Source organism: Tachypleus tridentatus, chromosome 7 (genome assembly GCF_004210375.1).
Source record: "Tachypleus tridentatus isolate NWPU-2018 chromosome 7, ASM421037v1, whole genome shotgun sequence".
NCBI lineage: Eukaryota > Metazoa > Arthropoda > Merostomata > Xiphosura > Limulidae > Tachypleus > Tachypleus tridentatus.
The window spans coordinates 79,545,281-79,567,885 of NC_134831.1; the positions used below are offsets into that span (position 1 = coordinate 79,545,281).

The 22,605-nt window shown below is 33.8% G+C and overlaps 1 protein-coding gene across 1 annotated transcript; it reads right to left on the reverse strand.

Annotated features, from left to right (window-relative positions):
* Positions 1 to 1,024: 1,024 nt before the first annotated feature.
* On the reverse strand, positions 1,025 to 2,610 carry LOC143257703 (uncharacterized). Its single transcript, XM_076516741.1, has 2 exons — positions 2,430 to 2,610; positions 1,025 to 2,257 (listed from the first exon to the last, which is right to left on the reverse strand). Exons 1-2 carry the CDS (start codon positions 2,451 to 2,453, stop codon positions 1,025 to 1,027), a joined length of 1,257 nt encoding a protein of 418 aa, XP_076372856.1. The 5' UTR covers positions 2,454 to 2,610.
* Positions 2,611 to 22,605: the final 19,995 nt, after the last annotated feature.

The following is a 22,605-nucleotide window of genomic DNA, read 5'->3' on the forward strand; positions in this document are numbered from 1 at the left end:
AAAAATCAGGGAAAAGAAACATCGATGTTTCTGTCATTATTTTGTTTACAGAAATATATTTTAATTCTTTTCTTAATAACCATGTTTTTACAAAAGTCTAATTTTGTTTAGGGCTAAAATTTAAATCACTTTTCGTGACACATATACCAATCGCGAATTATTAATAATCCAGTGTTTATGAGGTAAAAACCTTCTATGCGGTAAATAATTTGGTTTGTTCCTGTTCATGGTATTACGTAAACATACATGTGTAACTGCATAATTTTGCTTTACACGTAGAATCTGAATACATTTTGATTAATGTGCTTACATGATAAGATTTTTGTTCTATTGTTTGTCTTAGAATTAAGCACAAAGCTACACGATGCTCTGCCCATCACGGGTGCGGAAACCTGGTTTTTAACAGTGTGAATCCGCAGACATGCCGCTGTGTTCTTGGAGCACATAATAAGATACTAGACTTTTTATGAAATATTTTCTTTATTGACATAAAATTCCATGAAAACTGTACATTGTGTTTTACATGTCCTAACGAAATGGTCTCTAACATAATAAGCTAAATATTCAATTCAGTATAAAACAAGTAATGTTTGGAGATAAATATAACATTTTAGGTAACACAACCAGTTTGCAATAAAGTACTAAAGCCTCATATTGCAATTAAAAGAATATTTTCAACAAATATACAACAAGAAACAATAGCAATAAATTATGCTATAGCATATGTGAACCTTTTATTGGGAAGTGTAGATTTCTTACTGTTGGAAATTTAGAAATACAGTTTAAAATGTGTTTTATTTTCGTTAAATAGAAGAAAGTACCCGTTAGGATGTATCATTTATGTCGGCACATTGTTTCACTAATAGGGCAAACTCGTTGGACGAAGAAATAGCTTTAGCCATACTCAGCTAAGACAGTAAAGTTCGAGTGTAGCAAGGACCTAGAAACTCGCTAGACACTTGCATTTGCCTTCCATACAAAGTGGCTGTTACTACTAGAATATAAGCATAAACTAAAATCTGGATCAGTTTATTTGCTTCGGTATAATGTAAGTTGCGCCGTAGTTTTCAAGTCCTTTAGCGTAGTCATCAAACCTTTTAGAGAACGTAAACACATTCCTGGTATCAGCATAACCTCTTCCACCATAGCCACCACCACCATGACCACCTCCATAACCACCACCACCATATCCACCGCCACCATAGCCACCGCCTCCGTGACCTCCGCCTCCATAGCTCCCACCTCCATAACCACCACCCCCGTAGCCACGGCCTCCATGACCTCCACCTCCATAACCACCGCCACCGTAGCCCCCACCTCCATGACCACCACCGCCGTACCCTCCACCTCCATAGCCACCACCTCCGTGACCTCCACCTCCATAACCACCGCCACCGTAGCCCCCACCTCCATGACCACCACCGCCGTACCCTCCGCCTCCATAGCCACCGCCTCCATGGCCTCCATAGCCGCCGCCTCCATGACCTCCAGATTTATAGCCACCGTAACTTCCTTTTTTATATCCTCCTCCACCCTGTTTATAGCCATGGCCATCCTTATAGTACTTGCCACCATTTTTGTAATCATTACCATAATAATTATCGTAACCACCTTTACCGTATTTGTGGTAGTCGTCTCCGTATTTCTTGTTGTCGTGGTAAGACTTGTCATCGTATTTCTTATACTTTTTGCCAGCATGATGATCATAGTAGTCATGAAAGTCTTTGTATTTCTTACCATAGTCCTTGTCCCGAAACACGTCAAAGTAAGACTTCTTGTCGCCATACTCCTCTTTGTGGTAAACATTCTTAAAGCCATGTTTTTTATGACCATAATCTTTGTCGTAGTCGCTGCCACGCTTCCCTCCTTTACTTCCTTTGCCTCCGTACTGGTCGGAGCCATACTTTTTTCCATTTAGGCCTCCGTTTTTGTAGTAGCCGTGGTTATCCTTGCCATACTTGTCATATTTGTGTCCACCTTTGTCATATTTGTGTTTTCCACCATAGTCATCATAGCCTTTGTAGTCCTTCCCTCCGTGTTTATAACTACCTCCATAGTGACCATATCCACGACTGCTTTTATGAGACTTCCCATGACCAATACCGCCCTTTCCACCACCTCCATGTCCACCGTAACCAGTTGCAGCAGCTCTGAGCTCAGTTTTTTTACTTTTCGCTGCTTTCAGATCCTCATCTTGTGTTAGTTGTTCCTTAGAAAACGTTACTGAGACGAGCAGAATGAAGACCCCGACTTGGACCTGTAACAAAAGATTAACCAGCAGAAGCAGAAAAGTTAATAAACGTAAGCCGTAACTAATATTACAATCCTATTAAAATAATGATTACTGGTATCACCTATTAATATAGGAATAAAGATTAATTTGCTTTCACTACGCTTTATACACTAGACCTATTGTGCGTTGTACTTACCCAGAGGATCCTAGACAATTTCATTCTTTCCAACAGGTAAGTCTAAGCTAAGTAAACAAGTGAGTCTATGTGAGTTACTTGGCGATCCTCGCGTTAAGTTTATGCCCTTATAACCAGTGTTTGTTTCACGCCAGTTTCTACTTGTTCTGTTCAACTGACATGTACGCCACCTTTAAATACTAGGCTAACAACGGAACACGTGGAGAATCATGAACCAATATGAAACGTCTTGAACCTCCCGGCTATCTCCTGACACGGTTAACGTACACCAAGCAAAGAACATTTCTGTTTTCCAAAGAAAATAAAGTTACAATTGAAGTGATTAACTCGCTGTTCGGTAAGGCGTTGTCAATGTTCAGTCAAGTGACAACAGCTGTTTAAGTCCAATCAGTCGTCTGGAACCGAGAGTATCACATGCATGCGTACTCCGTTTTACTTTTTATGTATATAACTTCTGTTGTCAGTAATGACATTTCAGTTCGTACGCAGACTTGAAAATGATAGAAACCGAAATTATTAGGTTGTCACGTGGTCTCAACACCAGTGTTTATGTTTAATCAATTTTAGAGTGGCCATACTTTTTTTCAGTTACAGAACGTTAAACCCACAGTTACGTTGCAACAATAACAACAACAAAAAATAGTCTCGTGCAGCGAATAATCACAAACCTGTTGGAAGGTAAAATATGCAAATATTTTACAACGCTACCAAGAAGAGAAATAACGAATTATAGGCAGACGACTTTTGGCGATTTAGAAGTACCAGTTATCCATTTCCCAGTCATACTAAAAGGAAAATAATCACTTTAAACAATTGTTTGAAATGTTGTGGGGTACAACCTTCATCAATCTCTTACATTGTTGAACGTTTATTGTTTGGATAAATAGTTTGATCGTGTTTCAAATCATATCTGTTATATTCAACACATTCTTATCTGTTCATGACAAATAACGACTTTACAGGGTACTGTAAGATATTTAAAATTAAATGTTGGAATACAACTCCTTGTTCATCAATGTGACTCTTCCGTTTAATTAACGGTAGTTTTTTGTTTTTTTGTTTTAATGCGATTCTTCAACTTTAATTCTAACTTTCAGATTTAACGATGTCAGGCCTAGGGCAGAAACGACGTGGAACTCAAGTAAAGATAAAGAAAATTCTCAGGGTTAACAGTAGTTGTTTTTGACTAGCTTCCCTCGCTTTAATCTTATTCAAACTTTAATGATGGCTATAAAAGATAACACTTTCTGTAAAGTTTAACAACAATTTTAAAACCAGCATATGACTCTACATCCTTTCATTTCAATACAGATTTTCTTCGACTTGAATTGAACTCAGGCTTAGCGTGACCAGTTGGTGTTCGTGTCGGTCGGTTTGTTTGTTTATTTGTACTTAAGCGCAAAACTACACGGGTATCGAAATCCGGTTTCTAGCGTTGTAAGTCCGCAGACGTTTGTAGCTCTGACGTTCTCTAATTGGTGACCCGTCATTGTTTAAAAAATAAATCTCTGCACTTTTAAATAGTAAGTGTGTTCTAAGAATGATGATTTAGTCACACTATTCGGTCTGGCAAGACGAGCCTGAGAGATGCCATTAATTAGCTGCTGTACCTCTAGTGTATAATTTCAAAACTAAAGACAGCCAATGTAGATAATCGTAGTGTAGTTTCTCGCAAGATTCAAGAAGTAAAAATATTAAATGAAACTTTCCTGCTCTTATGTAGACTTTTCCACCTTATATATGAATCATTGTTTTGTAGGAATATGTTTTAGCAAACTTTGGTTGCTTATGAAAATAATATAATGTACTTTTTATTGTTTTAATTTGTTTTGAATTTCACGAAAAAGATACACGAGGGCTATCTGCGTTAAATGTCTCTTACTTAGCAGTGAGAGAATAGATGGAACGAAAACAGTCAACACGACCCACTGCTAAGACTTGGGCTACTCATTTACCAACAAAAAAAGGGTTTGACAGTCACTCTTTTACAGTCCTCACGACTGAAAGAGAAGGCACATTTGGTGAAAGGAATTTGAACTCGCTATTCTCATATTGCAACCTAAGCGCCTTTGTCTCTAGACCGCTATTCTCATATTGCAACCTAAGCGCCTTAGTCTCTAGACCATGGTAGGCAATATTTTAATGCAAAGCTACATAATGAATCGTCCGCACTCTGTTCACCGCGGAATATAGAACCCTGAATTTTAACGTAAATGTACCACCGACCGTCCAATGAACTTAGCTTACTTACAAGTTCACCTATATTAAAAGACTGAAAAAGACAGCGATAACTTTGACCACCGTTTGTTAAAAGTATTTCGTAAGCTAATAGAAGCGAAATATTTAATTCGTGTTGCAAGTTTCTAAGATGGATTACTAAAAGGTGGCTTGGCATGGCCAAGCGTATTAAGGCGTGCGATTCGTAATCTGAGGGTTGCGGGTTCGCATCCCCGTCGCGCTAAACATGCTCGCCCTCCCAGCCGTGGGGGCGTATATTGTGACGGTCAATCCCACTATTCGTTGGTAAAAGAGTAGCCCAAGAGTTGGCGATGGGTGGTGATGACTAGCTGCCTTCCCTCTAGTCTTACACTGCTAAATTATGGACGGCTAGCACAGATAGCCCTCGAGTAGCTTTGTGCGAAATTTTAAAAAAACAACAAAAAACTAAAAGGTGTAACAACAGGTATTTTGAAACTGTATTTTGGTGTTTTGAAATTCACTCCCTTCTTTATCGGTGGTGCTTATTTTTTTGTTTTTTTGTTTTTTTTGGAATTTCGCACAAAGCTACTCGAGGGCTATCTGTGCTAGCCGTCCCTAATTTAGCAGTGTAAGACTAGAGGGAAGGCAGCTAGTCATCACCACCCACCGCCAACTCTTGGGCTACTCTTTTACCAACGAATAGTGGGATTGACCGTCACAATATACGCCCCCACGGCTGGGAGGGCGAGCATGTTTAGCGCGACGGGGATTCGAACCCGTGATCCTCAGATTATGAGTCGAGGGCTTGAAACACATGAAATCTTTTTCATAGAAAGTATTATCCACGTGTGGATTTTTGACCATTCATTTACATCGAATTTAAAACCACTATTATTTTTCATTGGAAATAACGTTGAGAATAAGATAATGTAGTGCATGAGTAACTTATTCTTAAATTTAAACTTCGAAAGTTAATGAACTTCAGTTAACTAGAGCAAATAAATGAACAAAAGTCTGACTTGATAAAAAACGTCATTTTTATGACTTTTAAAACATGCTTTCTTGTTTACATGTTAAATTTCGCGCAAACTTGCGAAGACTATTTGTGTTTACCATCCTTAGAGAGAAAGCAGCTAGTTAACATCACGCACCCGCCAACTCTTGAGCTACTATTTTACCAAGGAATAATGGGATTCACCGCAATATTATAACGACCCCACAGCTAAAAGAGCGACCATGTTCGATTATTGTGATTCAAGACTATTAGCTATTAGCAAGTATAATAATTTCCTACAGTTTCTTTGAACTTGTTTTTTTTTTTTAAATCAGCGAATCTTCAAGTTGCTGTGGTTTATTGATCACACTATGGAACAAATATTTCTTCCTGGATAGTATGTGTTATTTCTTAATTGCTTGTGTTGTAAGAGTGCAGAAAATGGCCATTATTCCCTCCAAAGTCTGCTTTTATGACCTGGATAATGAAATTTAAAAATTAGCCTATTTTCTATGTAAAAACGGGCAAAGTTGCACATTTTCATTTACATAAGGTCTGAATAAAACAACATATGAATCAAGATTTACATGTATTTATACTAAAGTTATACAAAAATGTTTAGAAGTGAGTAGTTTTTCAAGATTTGCGACTGTAATGTAAATCACTTTCACGTATCAGCCCCCAAATATAGTCTACCATCATGATTTAGTTATACGCTCCCAGGTCACAAAAGCAAAATTTGAAGAGAAAAATAGGTCTTAATTTACTTTAGGCATAAGCAATTGGAAAATAACACTTTCTGCCCAGTAACAAGAAAAAATAACACTTTTGTTATATAGTGTTTTTATTAGTACAGGAATGTTTCATTAGCTAAACATATTTTCATCAAGGGGGTCCACTAATACAATATTAAGGTTATTCATTACAACTGTAATCACTAAATCTGCTAAATGAGACATAAACTAAAACTGAGACTGAAACTTAAAAAAGGAAGCAGTAGATAGGTCTGTTTCTAACAGATAAAACAATCTATAACTAAGAGCGAAATATGACAAAATTGACAAATCTTAGTAAAGGCTCGGGTAGAAAGCCCTTTACAGAATTGTTTCAGTGATTTGGTTATGATGTTATATCTCAATGTTAGTTTTGTTTAGATTTTTCGCGCAAAGCTACAACGTGAGGGTTAGCTTTGCGCATCCCTCCAAATTTTGAACTGAAAGACTAAAGGGAAGGCAACTATTTAACAGCGCCCAACGCCAACTCTCAGGATATTCACTTCTGACCGAAGAGTGGGTTTAATCTTCAGCCTTGTAGCTTTAAAGTAGCAATGGGACGTGAATCAGAAAGTCTTGGATTCACATGTGGTCACAATACCTACTAGACCACATTGAATCGTTCTGTCCTGGTATAACATTGTTTTCGGTTTGTCTTGTGTGATTCCAGTTGTTGTTGTTGTTGTTGTTGCTGTTAAACAAACCTTTAGTACAAAATCACTAAAAAACAAACACAATCTTATATAAGTTTGATTGGCTTCCACGATTTCACGAAAGTTTATCATAATTAGAAAAATAAGAGTGTTCCTCGATTTTTACACAAAAATTAGTTTTATTTGTGCTAACGAAAATTTTTATAAAGAGAAGAAAACGTTGAATGAATACAAATTACACATAACACATGTAAGTACAGAAATGTCATCGAGTGAAAAAAAATATTTTTTCAGGAACGTGGTTTGACATGTTTTCAAGTTTGAACGTTAGTAGAACACTAATTAAAATATGCTTTGTATATAGAAGATTATAGGTAAAAAAAGCTACAAAAACATACGAAACGATTTTTGTGTTTGAAAAACCTTCATGCATTACGGGTGAAATAAAAAAATAAAAACTCATTTGTAACAGAGAGTAGCTACATGTAACTGTTCTTCTGTTTTGTTTGTTTTTTACAGAAGATAATAAACAATAAAAGTGTAATAAAAATACATAAATGTACCATTACTGAAAAGGAAGACATATTGATTTTAAATATTCTATCAATAAGAATAATTTCATCTTAATATAGAGGTCCAACAACCCTTAGCTAGGCCTGACCAGGTGGTTAGAGTGCTTGACTCGTAATCCGAGGGTTGTGGGTTCGAATCCCCTTCACACCAAACATGCTCGCCCTCTCGGCCGTGGAGGCGTTATACGTGACGATCAATCCCACTATTCGTTGGTAAAAGAGTAGCCCAAGAGTTGGCGGTAAGTGATGATGACTAGCTGCCTTCCCTCTAGTCTTACACTGCTAAATTAGGGACGGCTAGCGCAGATAATTTTCGTGTAGCTTTGCCCGAAATTCAAACCAAGAATCCTTATAACCTTCCTTGTGTCATCCTGTATCATTGTGTCAAATTATTCGTTGACTGATTAGGGTATGTAGAAACATATAAGAAACAGATACGCACACATGTATTGACGTTTATTTATATAAATGATGGCGAAAGTCCAACCCTCAATTATTTGATGACCCTTCTCATGTCATGTTATATTACTATGTCAAGTTTAGTGCTGATTGATCAAGCGTATAAGGAACAGATGGGTGGGAAGGGTCCAAACAAACAGTTAGAAACTTACTTTCAAATGTTAGATTCAGAGAATAAACATACGCGCCAAACAAAGATACTATTGAAATTTATAGTAACTGGTCAGTCACAGTACCAGTGATCCTTCAAATCAATGTAACCAGTCAAAAAATGCCTAAAGCAGAAGCTTTTGACAAAGAGACAAGGTTTGATGGAGAGGGATTTCTCAATATCCCCATCCTTGAAATTATTTTAGACAGGATTAGAGTAAATGATTCTATTACACGTTTATTTGTTTTTCGTTTTTATTAGCTATATCTTTGTGAGACAGCAATACCAAACGTATCACCCAATTCGATTTTATTTCTCATAAGGATCTCTACTAGCATACTTTCAAATAAAAATAATTTTAGGTAGGATTAGAGTAAATTAATTTATCAGACATTAAGCATGGTCAAATACAGGAATTCAAAGAGTTTGACCATCTGAGTCCAAAGTTGTAAATAGATCTGAAATCAGTCAAGAGACGACAGAACTATTAGCTAAAAGTTTGTACTTAAAAACAAAATAAAAAAAACCTCAGAGCCATACTCTGAGCTGATATGCCGCGGCTAATAAAATAGCCTGAACAACTGCGATTTTAAATGTCACTGAATGAAACTGTTTCCTTTCACAGTTTAATTAATCAGTCGACTTGGATTTCAAATCAGAAGCGTTTATTTCACATTTTGTGCACCATATGTCATTACCTCAACAAACCTCACACTCAATACAAGAACAAAAGTAACAATAATTACACGTCATACAGTTAAAGAAAGTTACAGTGGCTACACAGTATAATGTTAAATAAAGTTACAGTGGCTAAACATTATATAGCTAACTAAAGATACAGTAGCTACACAGTATAATATTAAATCAAATTACAGTGGCCACACAGTATAATGTTAAATAAAGTTACAGTAGCCACACAATATAATGTTAAATAAAGTTACAGTAGCCACACAATATAATGTTAAATAAAGTTACAGTGGCTAAACATAATATAGCTAACTAAAGATACAGTATTTTTGTTTTGTTTGTTTTTTTTAATTTCGTGCAAAGCTATTCGAGGGCTATCTGCGCTAGCCGTCCCTAATTTAGCACTGTAAGACTAGAGGGAAGGCATCTAGTCATCACCACCCACCGGCAACTCTTGGGCTACTCTTTTACCAACGAATAGTGGAATTGACCGACACATTATAACGCCTCACTGCTGAAAGGGCAAGCATGTTTGGCGCGACCAGGATTCGAACCCGCGACCCTCGGATTACGAATCGAACGCCTTAAAGATATAGCAGCTACACAGTATAATTCGAGTTATAATAGTTACACAGTAAAGATTAACAAAAGCTAACAATAGCTGTTTAGTGTACCAATGGAGAGTTACGTAAGCTGCACAGTAACGTTATCGAGAGTTACAATAGCTACGCAGTAAACATTGGTACGAGTTACAGTCGCTATGTAGTATATTAAAGGCGAATGAAAGTAGCTATACAATAAATTTAACAAGAGTTACAATAACTACGCATACGTTACAGTAGCTAAGTAATATATCGAAGACAAATTACGGAGGGTACGCAATTAATTTAACGAGAGTTAAAATAGCTACGCAGTAAACGTAACGAGAGTCGCAGAGACTACGCAGTAACCTGAAACGAAAGTTACAGTTGGTACACATTGTAGTGCTAATGACAATAGCTACATATTATATGTAATGAGATCTATTCCATGCGTGCAATATACATGATTCACAAAATACAAAAAGAGTATCTAAAGCGAATTAACGTCTGTAAACATCACGCATGATAAGAGTTGCTGTATGTATTATACAAGATACAGAACTACATATTAAAGCGTGTGCATTATTCGTAATGGCAACTACAATGTCAACTCTCTTTACATATATCTACCAATTGCATCGTGTGCGAAAGAAGTTACTTATTATTCTGCATATTTATATCATTAGCAGCATTTTTTTATTTTAAGCTACCATAAAAAGTTAATTTTTTATTACCATTAATGTGTAGAAAATATCATTAGAGCTTTAGTGATATAAAAAAGCAAACATATGCCGGTGTAGTGTGATCTGTTGATTTGTAATCTGTGTAACATTACATCGAAATAATACCAGTAATAACTTTTTAAAAGTGTTTATATATGGTAGTGCTCCAGCCAGGTTAAAAGGACATGTTATGACCCTCTACAGAGGACCGAAAATGTAACCAAATCTGGAATATTGCAACAAATGTCCTGAATTCTGAAACCTCGCTATTTTTATGCTTCATAAAAATGTTATGCCTGCATGACCAGGTGGATAAGATACTCGACTCATAATCTGAAGGTCTTAGGTTCGAATCCCCGTCGCACCAAACATGCTCGCCCTTTCAGCAGTAGGAGCGTTATTTGACTATCAATCCCATTATTCGTTGGTAAAAGAGTAGCCCAAGAGTTGGCGGTGGGTGATAATGACTAGCTGCCTTTCCTTCAGTGTTATATTGCTAAATTAGGGACTACTAGTGCAGGTAGCCCTAGACACGAACACTTTCACTTGTATGCTGGAACATAATTATCCTTACTGAAAGTGACGTCACTGTGTGTGTTGTGGGGTGTAATTTACATTTCGATAAGAATATTATAAGAACTTTGCAATAAAACAGCAGTTTGCCCTTTTATGTGTGTGCTGTAAAGTTATAGTCAACCAAATACCAGGCTCTGTATTGTTTAACTTGGAACAATTCAAGAGCTTTCATGGGACTAGTAATAATTCTTCCATCGCCACCACCACATCAAATTCCAAATGATGTTGCTGTCTGTAGTCCTTAAATTTATCTTGATACAGTTGGGTCGACTTTTACGTATTTTTATATAGAAATGTCTGTGCATTTGTTTACTTTAACCATTTTAAACTGTATAGTGTTCTATTAGCAGCTTCTCACAACTGTATAAAGACATTGCTTACAACTGAAGATAATTTAATTTAAAAAATTGGAATAATCATTCAAGTGCTGAAGATACGTTTTATTGCGTGAAGCGTTTGATAAGTGAAGTAAGTATAAATGTCACTACTTGTCGTACTGGGAACAAGAAGTGGTATAGCTAAGATTGTAACGCCAGAACTGATTCTTCATGTCTCAGTTCAGCGTATATTTCCACACTTTCTTTTGACGTTTATTTGGTGTGACTAGATATATAAAGTTATCCATGCTTTTAATTTGAAAACGAAAACAAATAAGCCATCCTGTCATTGTCAACCATTTTATAACGAAATATGAATAGTATTTGAAAATGTATTATCTTTGAAAGATCTTTTTGAGGACCGACAAAGCAAACCTGAAGTCAAAGAATGGATGATTTAGTATGTCTTCTTACACTTATAGTTCCTAAAGAACGTTTGTACATAGAAAGACAAAGACTTCAATAAGATTCTCTCTGTCTTGCTCTAATTCCACATTTTTTGGATTTCTAACTGTTGTGTAGCTGTGCAGAAAGGCTGTAGTGTTGTAAGGTTATTCGCGCGTGGCATTTAGGATTTTCACACTCCAAGAATTATTATTATTTTTTGTATTTCAACTTAATATTCTTCCTTATGAAGAAGACATGAATATCTTGAGTGATGCAATTATAGCAGGACGTTTCCTTTTATTTCTAACTGATAAATGTTTTGTTAATGGTCCACTTCACGTGGTCAAAATAAACGGATTAAGTGGAACGTGTGGTAAATAAAACTAAAGAAAACATGTTAGTTTTAAAACCATTTTAACTTTTTTTCACTGAATTAATTTGATTTGTACAAAGACTATGGATCGTAGGTGTTATTAGACCGGCATGGCCAGGCTGCAAACTTTCAAGATAATGATAAATTGATATAAACAATAACAAGTTATAACGACAATAAGTTGTAGTTGAGCCATATAAACGACGTGTAATATTTGAGAGTAATTTGCATTTATGACAAAGCAGCTAACGCTATTTGCTGATGTCCGTAATTTTGAACTTCTGACCAGAGAGAGAAGACAGCCAATTAAAAGAATCCAGCCAGTACCATTTGAGTTGAGGGATTAGCTGTCACTCTTATAACGCACACACAGCTTAAAAGGGGGATGCTTTGTCATATTACATAGATTCGGACCTAAATCGTCACCTCTGAAATCCAGAGCTTTTTCACAAGGTTAAACCGAAGGCCAAGTAAACAGCGTAAATGGTCATTTGCAGCAGTAAAGAGAAGAATGAGTCTGGAGTACTCTGTCCTACAGCACAGGTATATGTAAAGAAATGGTCTTATCAAGGAGCCAAAACACTGATCCGGAGCTGGTTGGTGAGAACTGAATACGTCAAAACATTTAACTGGAACTGAATTATTGACACACGAAAGAGTTCAGGTGTAGAATTGGACAGTCCTGGGTTCAATTATGGTGAGATGTTTACACACCCCACAAGATGGAGGTGTATCTTAAAATAGTAGTGACTATGACCAATGATGTGGTATAATGTATTTCAAAGAACATGCATGTTAAGTCACAATTTATACATTGTGGCCATTTGTGAAAATGTTGTGACAGGAAGAAAGACAGCTTATTATTTACACGACTGATCAATTCAGTGATAGATATTGTTAGACTAACAACTGTTTTGATGAACACCTCTTCCACGCTGTGGAAGCGTAATTATAATCAATTATATTTATCATAAGGCATAAGCATTATTGGACTTATAATAAGGGCAAAACGCATATAGTGTGATTGGAATACTATTATTACACGCTCTTTTAATTCTTGAAAGTCCACCAGAGACTAGATAAAGAATGCAGTGCTATGAAATATAACAGTATACTTACTATAAATACAATAAATATTGTTAGATTATTTGTTATTTGTTTGATTAATTTAAATAATAGCCTGTACATCATTTTAAAAACAAATATATGACGTTGGTTTTAAACGACAGAAATTTTACACGACCTACGTAAACGTCGTGTCATATTTCATTATAATTTATATTTGTATATTGTAGTTATGCCACAAATAGTAAGGCTATCTGCTTCAGTATCTAATTTTAACTAACTACTGACCAGAGAGAAGACACTCACTCAGTGGTACTCTACAGCTCAACAAATATTTATTTGTTTTGAACTTAAGCATGAAGCTACACAGTAGGCTATCTGTATTCTGCCCACCACAGGTATCGATATCCGGTTTCTAGCGTTGTAAGTCCGCAGACATACCGTTGTGCTACTGGATGATTAGCAGTTCTTATCATATATGTTTTAAGATTGATAATATACAAACAGCTTAAAAAAAAGTAGCTCTTACGTAGTTTCGCACGGATTCGAACCCTGCTCGTCAACTCAGACAGTCAGAGCTCTTCCTATTTTGCAGATGTTACAAGTTGTGAAAAAATTTAAGTCGCAGAATATTGAAAATAAAGTGAAAGTATGATGTAGTAGAATAGTAGTTAAGTAAGTTTCGTTTAGTCACCAGTAATTCAAAGCTATATTTAACATTAAAAGTTAACACCAAACAAACACAGTTAAAACGTATATCTTATGTAGTTCTTCACACATAGATAGGTTGATAAACAAATTGTTCATAAGTTTGTATTTTCTATAAAACGTTCTAAATGTGTTCAAGATTTGAAAGAAATTTTTGTTCCTAAGATCTCTGTACCAGAAAAAACAAACTATCTAGGCTTAATGGTCATTCACACCTTTAAAAACAAAAAAGTAATTTAGTTTTTTATTTCCCACTCTCATTCTAATCACTCCATAGTGAACACAAGTGTTTCCCGGAATAAAACTGACTCTCTGTTCAAGTAAGAAATAGAAACTTAATTGTAAACATTCGAGCATCATAGAATCTATCTATAAGCTGTTTCCGTTACGACACACTGTTATTATAAGTCTGTCTTAACATTTGTTCATGAAGCTTACCAGGGGAATGACCCCTAACGATAAAAAAAAAAATGGAGGAAGATATAGCGAAGACAACAGGATTTTGTGATGTTACAGACTGTCACGAGATTAGACTTTTGTTACACTTTATTAAGAGTATGAATAACAATAGGAACAGTAGGCTATATTGTAGCTTTTAAGGAAGTTTGCTTTAAGAAACGTAGTTCCAAATAATCACTAGATTAGCAAATGGATAAAACTACACGTGCATCTCCGTAACGTCGGTATTTTTCAATTAAATGTGTTTTTATCTGTTTAGCAACCTGGTCTAGGACCTGTTGTTCTACTTATTCGGTGGTTGATCCGATATAATAACATGACAGCCATAACCTGCCTCTTTCATTGTCCTTGGCCATAAAAAAAAAAAAAAAGAGTCCGTGACCTTTGTTGTATTATTCCGCTTTATGAGGTTCCTATTAACTTGAGTTAAAAATAAAATGTATTTTTCAGTTTCTCTTTATTAAAGGTAGTTGCATACTTCCATAAACTGCCAAACAGGTTACTCTTTCCATGATATTTATTAATATTGATTATACCGAGGTAGTAATGAGCGCTGTCGTAAACGTAAGCTGCCTAGTTTGCAATGACGAATTTTATTGATGAAATAGGTGGTTTCCGTTCGTCAAAACTACATTTCTTCAAACAAGAAGTGATATCATAATTATTAAAAGAAAATCTTATGAACTATTCTATTGTTCGTATATAAACGTATCAAGTATTTTATGATACAAAATCGTCAGTTCATTGATCGAGTATATTTTGTGTATTAACAGCAGGATAAAAATTACAAAAGTAATGGCAGTACTTTTTTCAAGTCAAGTGCTCATGTGTTTATTTGTTTGTTTGTTTGAGATGAGTCGCAAAGCTACTACATAAGGTTAGTGTGAGCATAGTCTTTCGTACTTTTGAAAGGTTAGCACCCAACCCCAACACTTGCTTAATCGAATAATGAATTTAGGTTTGATTTGTTTGGAATTTCGCGCAAAGCTACACGAAGCCTACCTGCTCTAACCGTCCTTAACATAGTAGTGTAAGAGTAGAGAAAACCACTCACCACCAACTTTTGGGGCATTTTTTATCAACAAATAGTGAGATTGCTCGCCACGTTATAATGCCTTCACACTGAAGGGGCCAGCATATTCGGCGAATAATATGAATTAAACTTCACTCTTATAATACACCTTCGTCCCCAACATTAGGGGAGCATTTGTTGTCTTTTTTATCAGTATTGCATCATAGATTGCGAATACAGTTTTATCTGCCCTGCATGCAAACTATTAGAATAGTCTGGCCACGTACATTTGTAATGATGCTTGGGTTATCTTTGAAAATTATACGTAATTTAAACTTGTTTTAATTATCACATTTTATATATTTTGTATTTGAAGAATACGTTTACAAACTAAAAGAAGAACATGCTTCCAGTGCCAACCGACGTTTTCGTTTCTATTCGTTTATTAATAATTAATAAGTTTTGAGTCAAATTAGATAAAACTTTCTTAGATTGAACATATTTTTTTTTTTTTTTTCTCTACCAACAATTAATACTTTCAACTCAATTGTCCTCCATATTTTTCTCGCTTCTTGAGGTTCCATCCAAAGTACTTCAGTTTCGTAAGCTTCTGCTTCCACGCTTATTATTACTGTATATACTGTTAGGCCTAAGTCCACAATTTTACACCTGGCCATGCTGATACATACTTCCACGGTTATATTTTTAATTTTTCTCAAGATCCTGGTATAGCCAATTACTGAACATGCTCGACTGTTCGACCGTGGGGGCATTATAATGTAGTGGTGACTCTCACTTTTCGTTGGTAAAGAATAGTTCAAGAATTGGTGGGGGGAGGGTGCTGACTAGCTGTCTTCCATCTAATCTATCGCTACTAGGTTAGGATAGCCACCACAGATAGTCCTCGTGTAGGTTTGTGTGCAATTCAGTGTATTTGTGTATTTTTCTTATAGCAAAGCCACATTGAGCTACCAGCTGTATCAACCGAGGGGAATCGAACCCCTTATTTTATGATTGTAAATCCGTAGTCTTACCAGTGTTTCAGCGGGGGACGTACGCAATTCAAAGAAACAAAAAGTGTTTCTCAACAATGATTTGTTTAACAGTTGGACTTTTTAAAGAGTTGGTAATTTTTAAAATAATTAATTCATCACATAGATCTTAGCGTTTGTTACAATATTTAATGTGTAACAGAGGATGTAAGTTTGAAAAGGCGGGAATTTTGGCTTAGTACATTTTTCTTGACACTCATAAAAAGGTATAAGGGTCAGCAGCTACTTAAATCAAAGTAAATCAGACAATATCACTAGAAAAATCTCGAAAATATTAATGAATGGACGAGAGCCTGATTTTGAAGTGATGGAATGGGAGGTTAGCAGCTAATCAAAATCATTCACCGCCAATTCTTGGGCTGCTTTTTAACCAATGATTAGGTGCATTGACACTCGCATTATAACGCCTTCATGGCTGGATGCTCTACGACTGGTAGATACAGTAATAATAATGTTGAAATTAAACGTTGTTGGTGCTTGCAGGTTGCCTTCGTATGCTCAGTGGTTCAGCATTGTAGATGGCACCACTCTACTAGTGCCGTATACTGATAAACGTGCTGCAAGGCACTCCATAATTGAAGGAAAGCAAACCCATGCTTTTGCATCTTTTGAGTCGCACTAGACTACAAATCAAACCAATCATTAATTTCAATGTGTAATTACTACTCATAATAAAATTTAATTGCAGGGTTATGACATACATTATTATCTTAATAAAAGTGCATAGAAATCTATTTTTGAAGGATTTTTTTCTTTCTTGTTTTGACATCTGAAACAAAATTATGAAACTTTGCCATAGACAACATACCCCAGAACAAAAATTGAATGGTGTAAGTTTCATGGCTGACCAGAAAAAAAACCAGAAAAATTGTATTATTCACGCTCATCTTTCTTCAAATGTTTCAATCAAATAAAATATTTCTTCTATGTTAAAAATTAACATACTGTTTCTATTTTCTATTGTTTTTCGTGTATAAAAACTAAGTTTAAAAACGTAAGTTGTTTGCAAATCAAATATTAGTGAAACATCTTAATTGCGTATTTAAGTGTTTCTTTACTTCAAACAAATTTGTAGCAATTCTTGTCCATTAATTAGCACTGTTCACAACTAAACTGAATGTACTTCTGTTTGTCATAAACACTAAAGTTAAGAACAGGAGTTATTAGCTTCTAGTGTAATCCATTCTATGTGTATATGTATTTATGTACATAAATGAATAAACATCTCAAAAATGATCAATTACAATAATTGATAATTAATTTAAATCAACATTACTTAATAATTAATAATTTCTAACCATTTTATGCATTCCTGTTCCTGGTTAGTCATCTATAGTCCTAACGGTTTTAAGACCCAAAGGCTTGTGGTATTAAGACCCAAAAAGCATTGGGGATATCCCATCTATCAACCAAAAACCAAAACGCCGAGGTTAAACACGTTAGCCATCATGAAAGTTCAAAACAAGGGTATAGAACTAAGTGCTTAGACCCATACCGTCTCGTCTCCTACTGTTTTTCGTTGTCTGCAGACATATGTGAGAAGGTAGTTGCCCTTAAAGTTATTTAAGTTTTAAAAAAATTACAGTAGAAACAGAACCACCCAAAATGTCTACATAGACCTCCCGACCACCATCCTTATAAAAATCTTTAAAAAATAAAATTAAAAAACTTGCTTATAAACCATCAAAGATTTATTCAAGTATAGCACGGGAAAGTTGTGACAAGCCTAGCTACTTGATGTTTGTATTTTCACTCCGTCATACTGAATAAAAACTGGTATTTTAAAATATAAGTTAGCTATTCAAGGTCACCTTTGATAAACTAATGACCTACAAGTAAGAAGATTTCTATAATTCTAAAATAAATAATGTTATTTTTCTTTTAACCTATGGTACATGCGGTGTTAAATATTTAGGGCAAACTTCTAATTTTTTACATCTTAGAAGTAACCTACATAGATCACAAAGTAAAAAGGATTTTTTTCATACAATACAAATGGATCGTTTTAATAAACACTCGTTCTAAAATGTCAGGAGAATATTTAATACAAAGTTATTAACAGTGAGAAGAAGATTATATTTTTTTTAAAAAACTTTATACCTAAGGACTGAGTTAGAACTTTTAGTATATAAATACTCAAACATTAAGTAAAAATATTTGTATAATATCTTTATTTTAGTTTCAAATCTGTAATTTATTTTAAGCACAATAAAAGTTGTGTAAAGTTAAAAGCAATAGTACATGGATTGATTTTGAAAAGTTTTCTTAAAACCTAAACACTGCTCTTGATAAATCTGATAATTTAATAAAATTTATAAATAAATAGATATTTGAATTGAAAATACAAAAAATTATACATTTTTAAAGTATGTATTAAAATTTTATTTTAATAATATTGATAGATAAATTTAGTATTGATGTAATAAAATTTAAATTAAAATGTAATCAGGTTCTGAATAACCTTTCAGAAACCAAAAATAAAAATCTTATGTTTTAATGGATTTTAAACGTAAGATATATGATAATTTATCTTTACCGTATTTTATTCACAAAAATGTTCAATAAAATATATTACTTTTAAAATCATTACAACCTACAGTCAGCTTTAAATAAAACAAACCAACTGGATTTAGTTCTGAAAATAATTCATTGCAGAGTTTAATTCTTTATCAATAGATACTTTACTCTGTATCTGTAGTAACAATGAACACAAAAGTAATTTTTATAATAATATAGTAATAGGTAATTTGGAAGTAACAGAAGTTGATGAATTATAATTAATTTTTAAAAACAGTACAAAATTTTGAATCCTAAAAAAACAAATAAATTTGAGGTCTTAAAAATTTAGAAAATAATACTTTTTAATAATTAAATAATAATAATAGTAATTATATTACTAAAATAAGTAATAAAAACATATTTCTCACTGTGTTTCTTTTGTTTGAGAAAAAACTGTATATTATTAAATGCAGTAAAACTCGGTTAAGAACCTTAAAGTTATATGGATACAAATAGACTTGTCTTTTAATGCCATTAATAATAAATTTAAAAAAAAACTCAAGATAAATTTATTATTACACCTGTTGATAAAGCTGGGTGTAATTTTGGCTTTGTATATAAAAATATATATGCCCAAACTTTAAATGATGAAATCAATACCTCAAGTACTTTTAATAATAACTTTAAAGAAAGATACTGTTATTACTAATATAATGAAAACCATTGAAAATGGATTATATATATATATATATATATATATAAATATTATAATTTATCAATTTATATGTTATCCATAAACTGCCTGAGAATCCTGAAAAAATTAAATTTGTTATCATTTATTTAATTACTGTTACCCAATTAGTTTCTATTGTATTCCACAAACTTTAGATATTTTGTTTGAGAATATAAAAGCCGTGCTATTAAAAATTAAAAACACGTTTTGGTTTATACAAAATAATACTCCAATTTCAGAACGTCTAAATAATCTAGATTCTTTAAAACGATCAATTCTCTCATCACCTACGATTTTACCACATCATATACCACAATAGATTTAAGATACCTGGTTAGAGCATTTAATAATATTTTTGATAACTTTATGGATACAGAAGGGGATTGTTGAACATATAGTTTTATTAAGATTCAATGCAAAAACATACTTTATTTCTGTATTTATAATAGTTATATAATTTTTAATCATTAGGTCTACAAACAAACGGTGGGTATTCCACTGAGTTCTCATTTTTTTATAACTATAGATGATGAGCGAAAAAGGCAGATAACTATTGATATATACATATATATATATATATATATATATAAATTGCAGTTCAGTTATTACGTACAAATCTGTGTTTGCGTGTGCATATGTTTGTGTATGTAAACAAATAAGCAAATGAAATAGACAAGACTGATTATTTCAAGTTTGAAGAACAGCTTTCTTACAGAACCAGATATGTGACGTGAAATACATTACACGTCCGTATATTTATGTTATTCAAAGTTGATTATTATTGACGATTGAGTTTTATAACCTGAAACTACTTGAACTTTGAGAATGTTTAGACGTGCCCTCTCATAAGCGTGTTTCCCGCTGAAACAGCAGTAAGTATACGGATTTACAACACTAAAACCAAGAGTTCAATTCCCCTCGTTAGACACAAAAGCCCAATGTGGCTTTGTTATGAGACAAAAACACTCAGTAGGCTTAGAAAAGTACGTCAAACATGTACCTAATTCGAAGAATCCAGGTGGGTTGCAGATCGTAAAATCTAATTACATAACTACACTTGGTTTGTCGTACTTAAAATTCGTAAATGTAGAAACTCTCATTTCATGCGGAGTTCCGTTTGTTTGTTTTTTTGTCTGTAAACGTTATTGGTTTCTTATACAATGAAAATAGTGGACGTTACACAAATAACTATTCTTAATTAATTATTGAAAAATTTTCTTAGTTTCTTTCTGAGAGTCTACTGTTTAAGTTTTCAATTTTACTACGAATCGAGTGAGGTGTTATTTAGAAGCTCGTATTTAATGCATTGTGAATATAGCTGTTAGTTTGGTTTCTATTGTTTATTCACTGTTTTTAAATTTTCCATATGATTATTACATGCGAACATTCTGTTCTATATTTAGCTCCGTTATAATACATACTTAACTCCAGTTATTGTTAAACGTTAATTGTTAACATTTTGATATTTGTATAACATTTTCTACTATAGCTGAAGTGTTACGAGTAAGATACAACTAACCCAGTGCCCTTCATCCTAGCTGAACATCTATATACTATTGTCGTATGCAATAATACTGTTAATCACATGTATAACTAATAGGTTACATTTCTCCGTTTGTTTCTGTTTTATACAGCTAGTTTTACAAGTTCATCGTGTTGTTATTTGAAGCTTATGTAATGTAACGAAGCCAACTAAGTTGTCTGGATGTGGTTATTAAATGAAACATGTTTACGTTTCTATGTTTTTTGTGTCTCAAAACTCATTTGCGAAAACTGGAGAAATATATTACTTGAAGCCTGATTCATGTTATATATATATATACGTATGACTTCAGCAGTAGAGTAGACACGTGCAGAGGTTCTGTCAGTTCGTACGTTTAGTTAAATACGTCTGAAATAAAAATTTCCATGTTTATGAATAGCATAACCATTTATAAGCTCTCGTGTAAAAAAAAATAGTATTTGTGAAATATTCTACTTTTCATGAGTGGGTTTTGAAAAGAAGATTTTATTCACAGTTATTTGATATAAAAACTATTTCCTGAAACATACGTATACGTGCGATCAAATACAGATATATAATTGCACCACAGAACTAAGTTTTACTACCCATTTTATATCAGTAATACATAAAAACAGTTAATGAGACAATTTCTTTCCACTTGAAATAAGTATGTTTAATATTTATATGTAAAAACGGTTCGTTTGGGTTGAGAATTTTTTTTACGTAGAGGAGCGAACAACATTTCGACCTTATTCGTCATCGTCAGGTTCACAAAGAAAGGAAGAAGTAACTGACCGAAAGATGACCACATGTTTGAAAGGGGTTGTGTAACTGAGTCTCGCAATGTAGAGGGCGAGCTTAGATGTTTTAATATATAATTTTATATTATTCATTCTATTATGATTATTTATTATATTATTTTTAATATAGATATAAAGGAGTTTCTTTGTATTGGTTTATTTTGGGCTTGAGTTGTTGTATAAGTAAGGTTTCTTTAATTTTGCGTTTGTTTATGTTTGTTTCTTTATTTTGTATTTGAGTGTTTTCTATGGTCATGTTGTGTTTATTTGACTTGCAGTTTTCGAAAACGTGTGAAGATGACTTTTTATGTTCTTTGAATCTGGTTTCCATTTTCCTACTTGTTTCTCTAATATAGAAGTCGTGGCAGTTATCACATTGTATTTTATAAATAATGTTAGTGTGATGTTTGTCAGTGTAGTTTTTACATAGTATGGACCTCAGTTTTGTGCCTGGCTATACTGCTGCATACCATATATTCTCGACATCAGCAGAAAAATAAACAACATTTGGCAAAATGTAATAACAAAATATGACATTCCAGTTAATACCAAATTTATTCAAAAACCAGGCACAAAACTGAGGTCTATACTATGTAAAAACTACACTGACAAACACCACACCAACATTATTTATAAAATACAATGTGATAACTGCCACGACTTCTATATTAGAGAAACAAGTAGAAAAATAGAAACCAGATTCAAAGAACATAAAAAGTCACCTTCACACGTTTTCGAACACTGCAAGTCAAATAAACACAGCATAACTATAGAAAACATTCAAATACTAAATAAAGAATCAAACGTAAACAAACGCAAAATGAAAAGAAGCCTTACTTA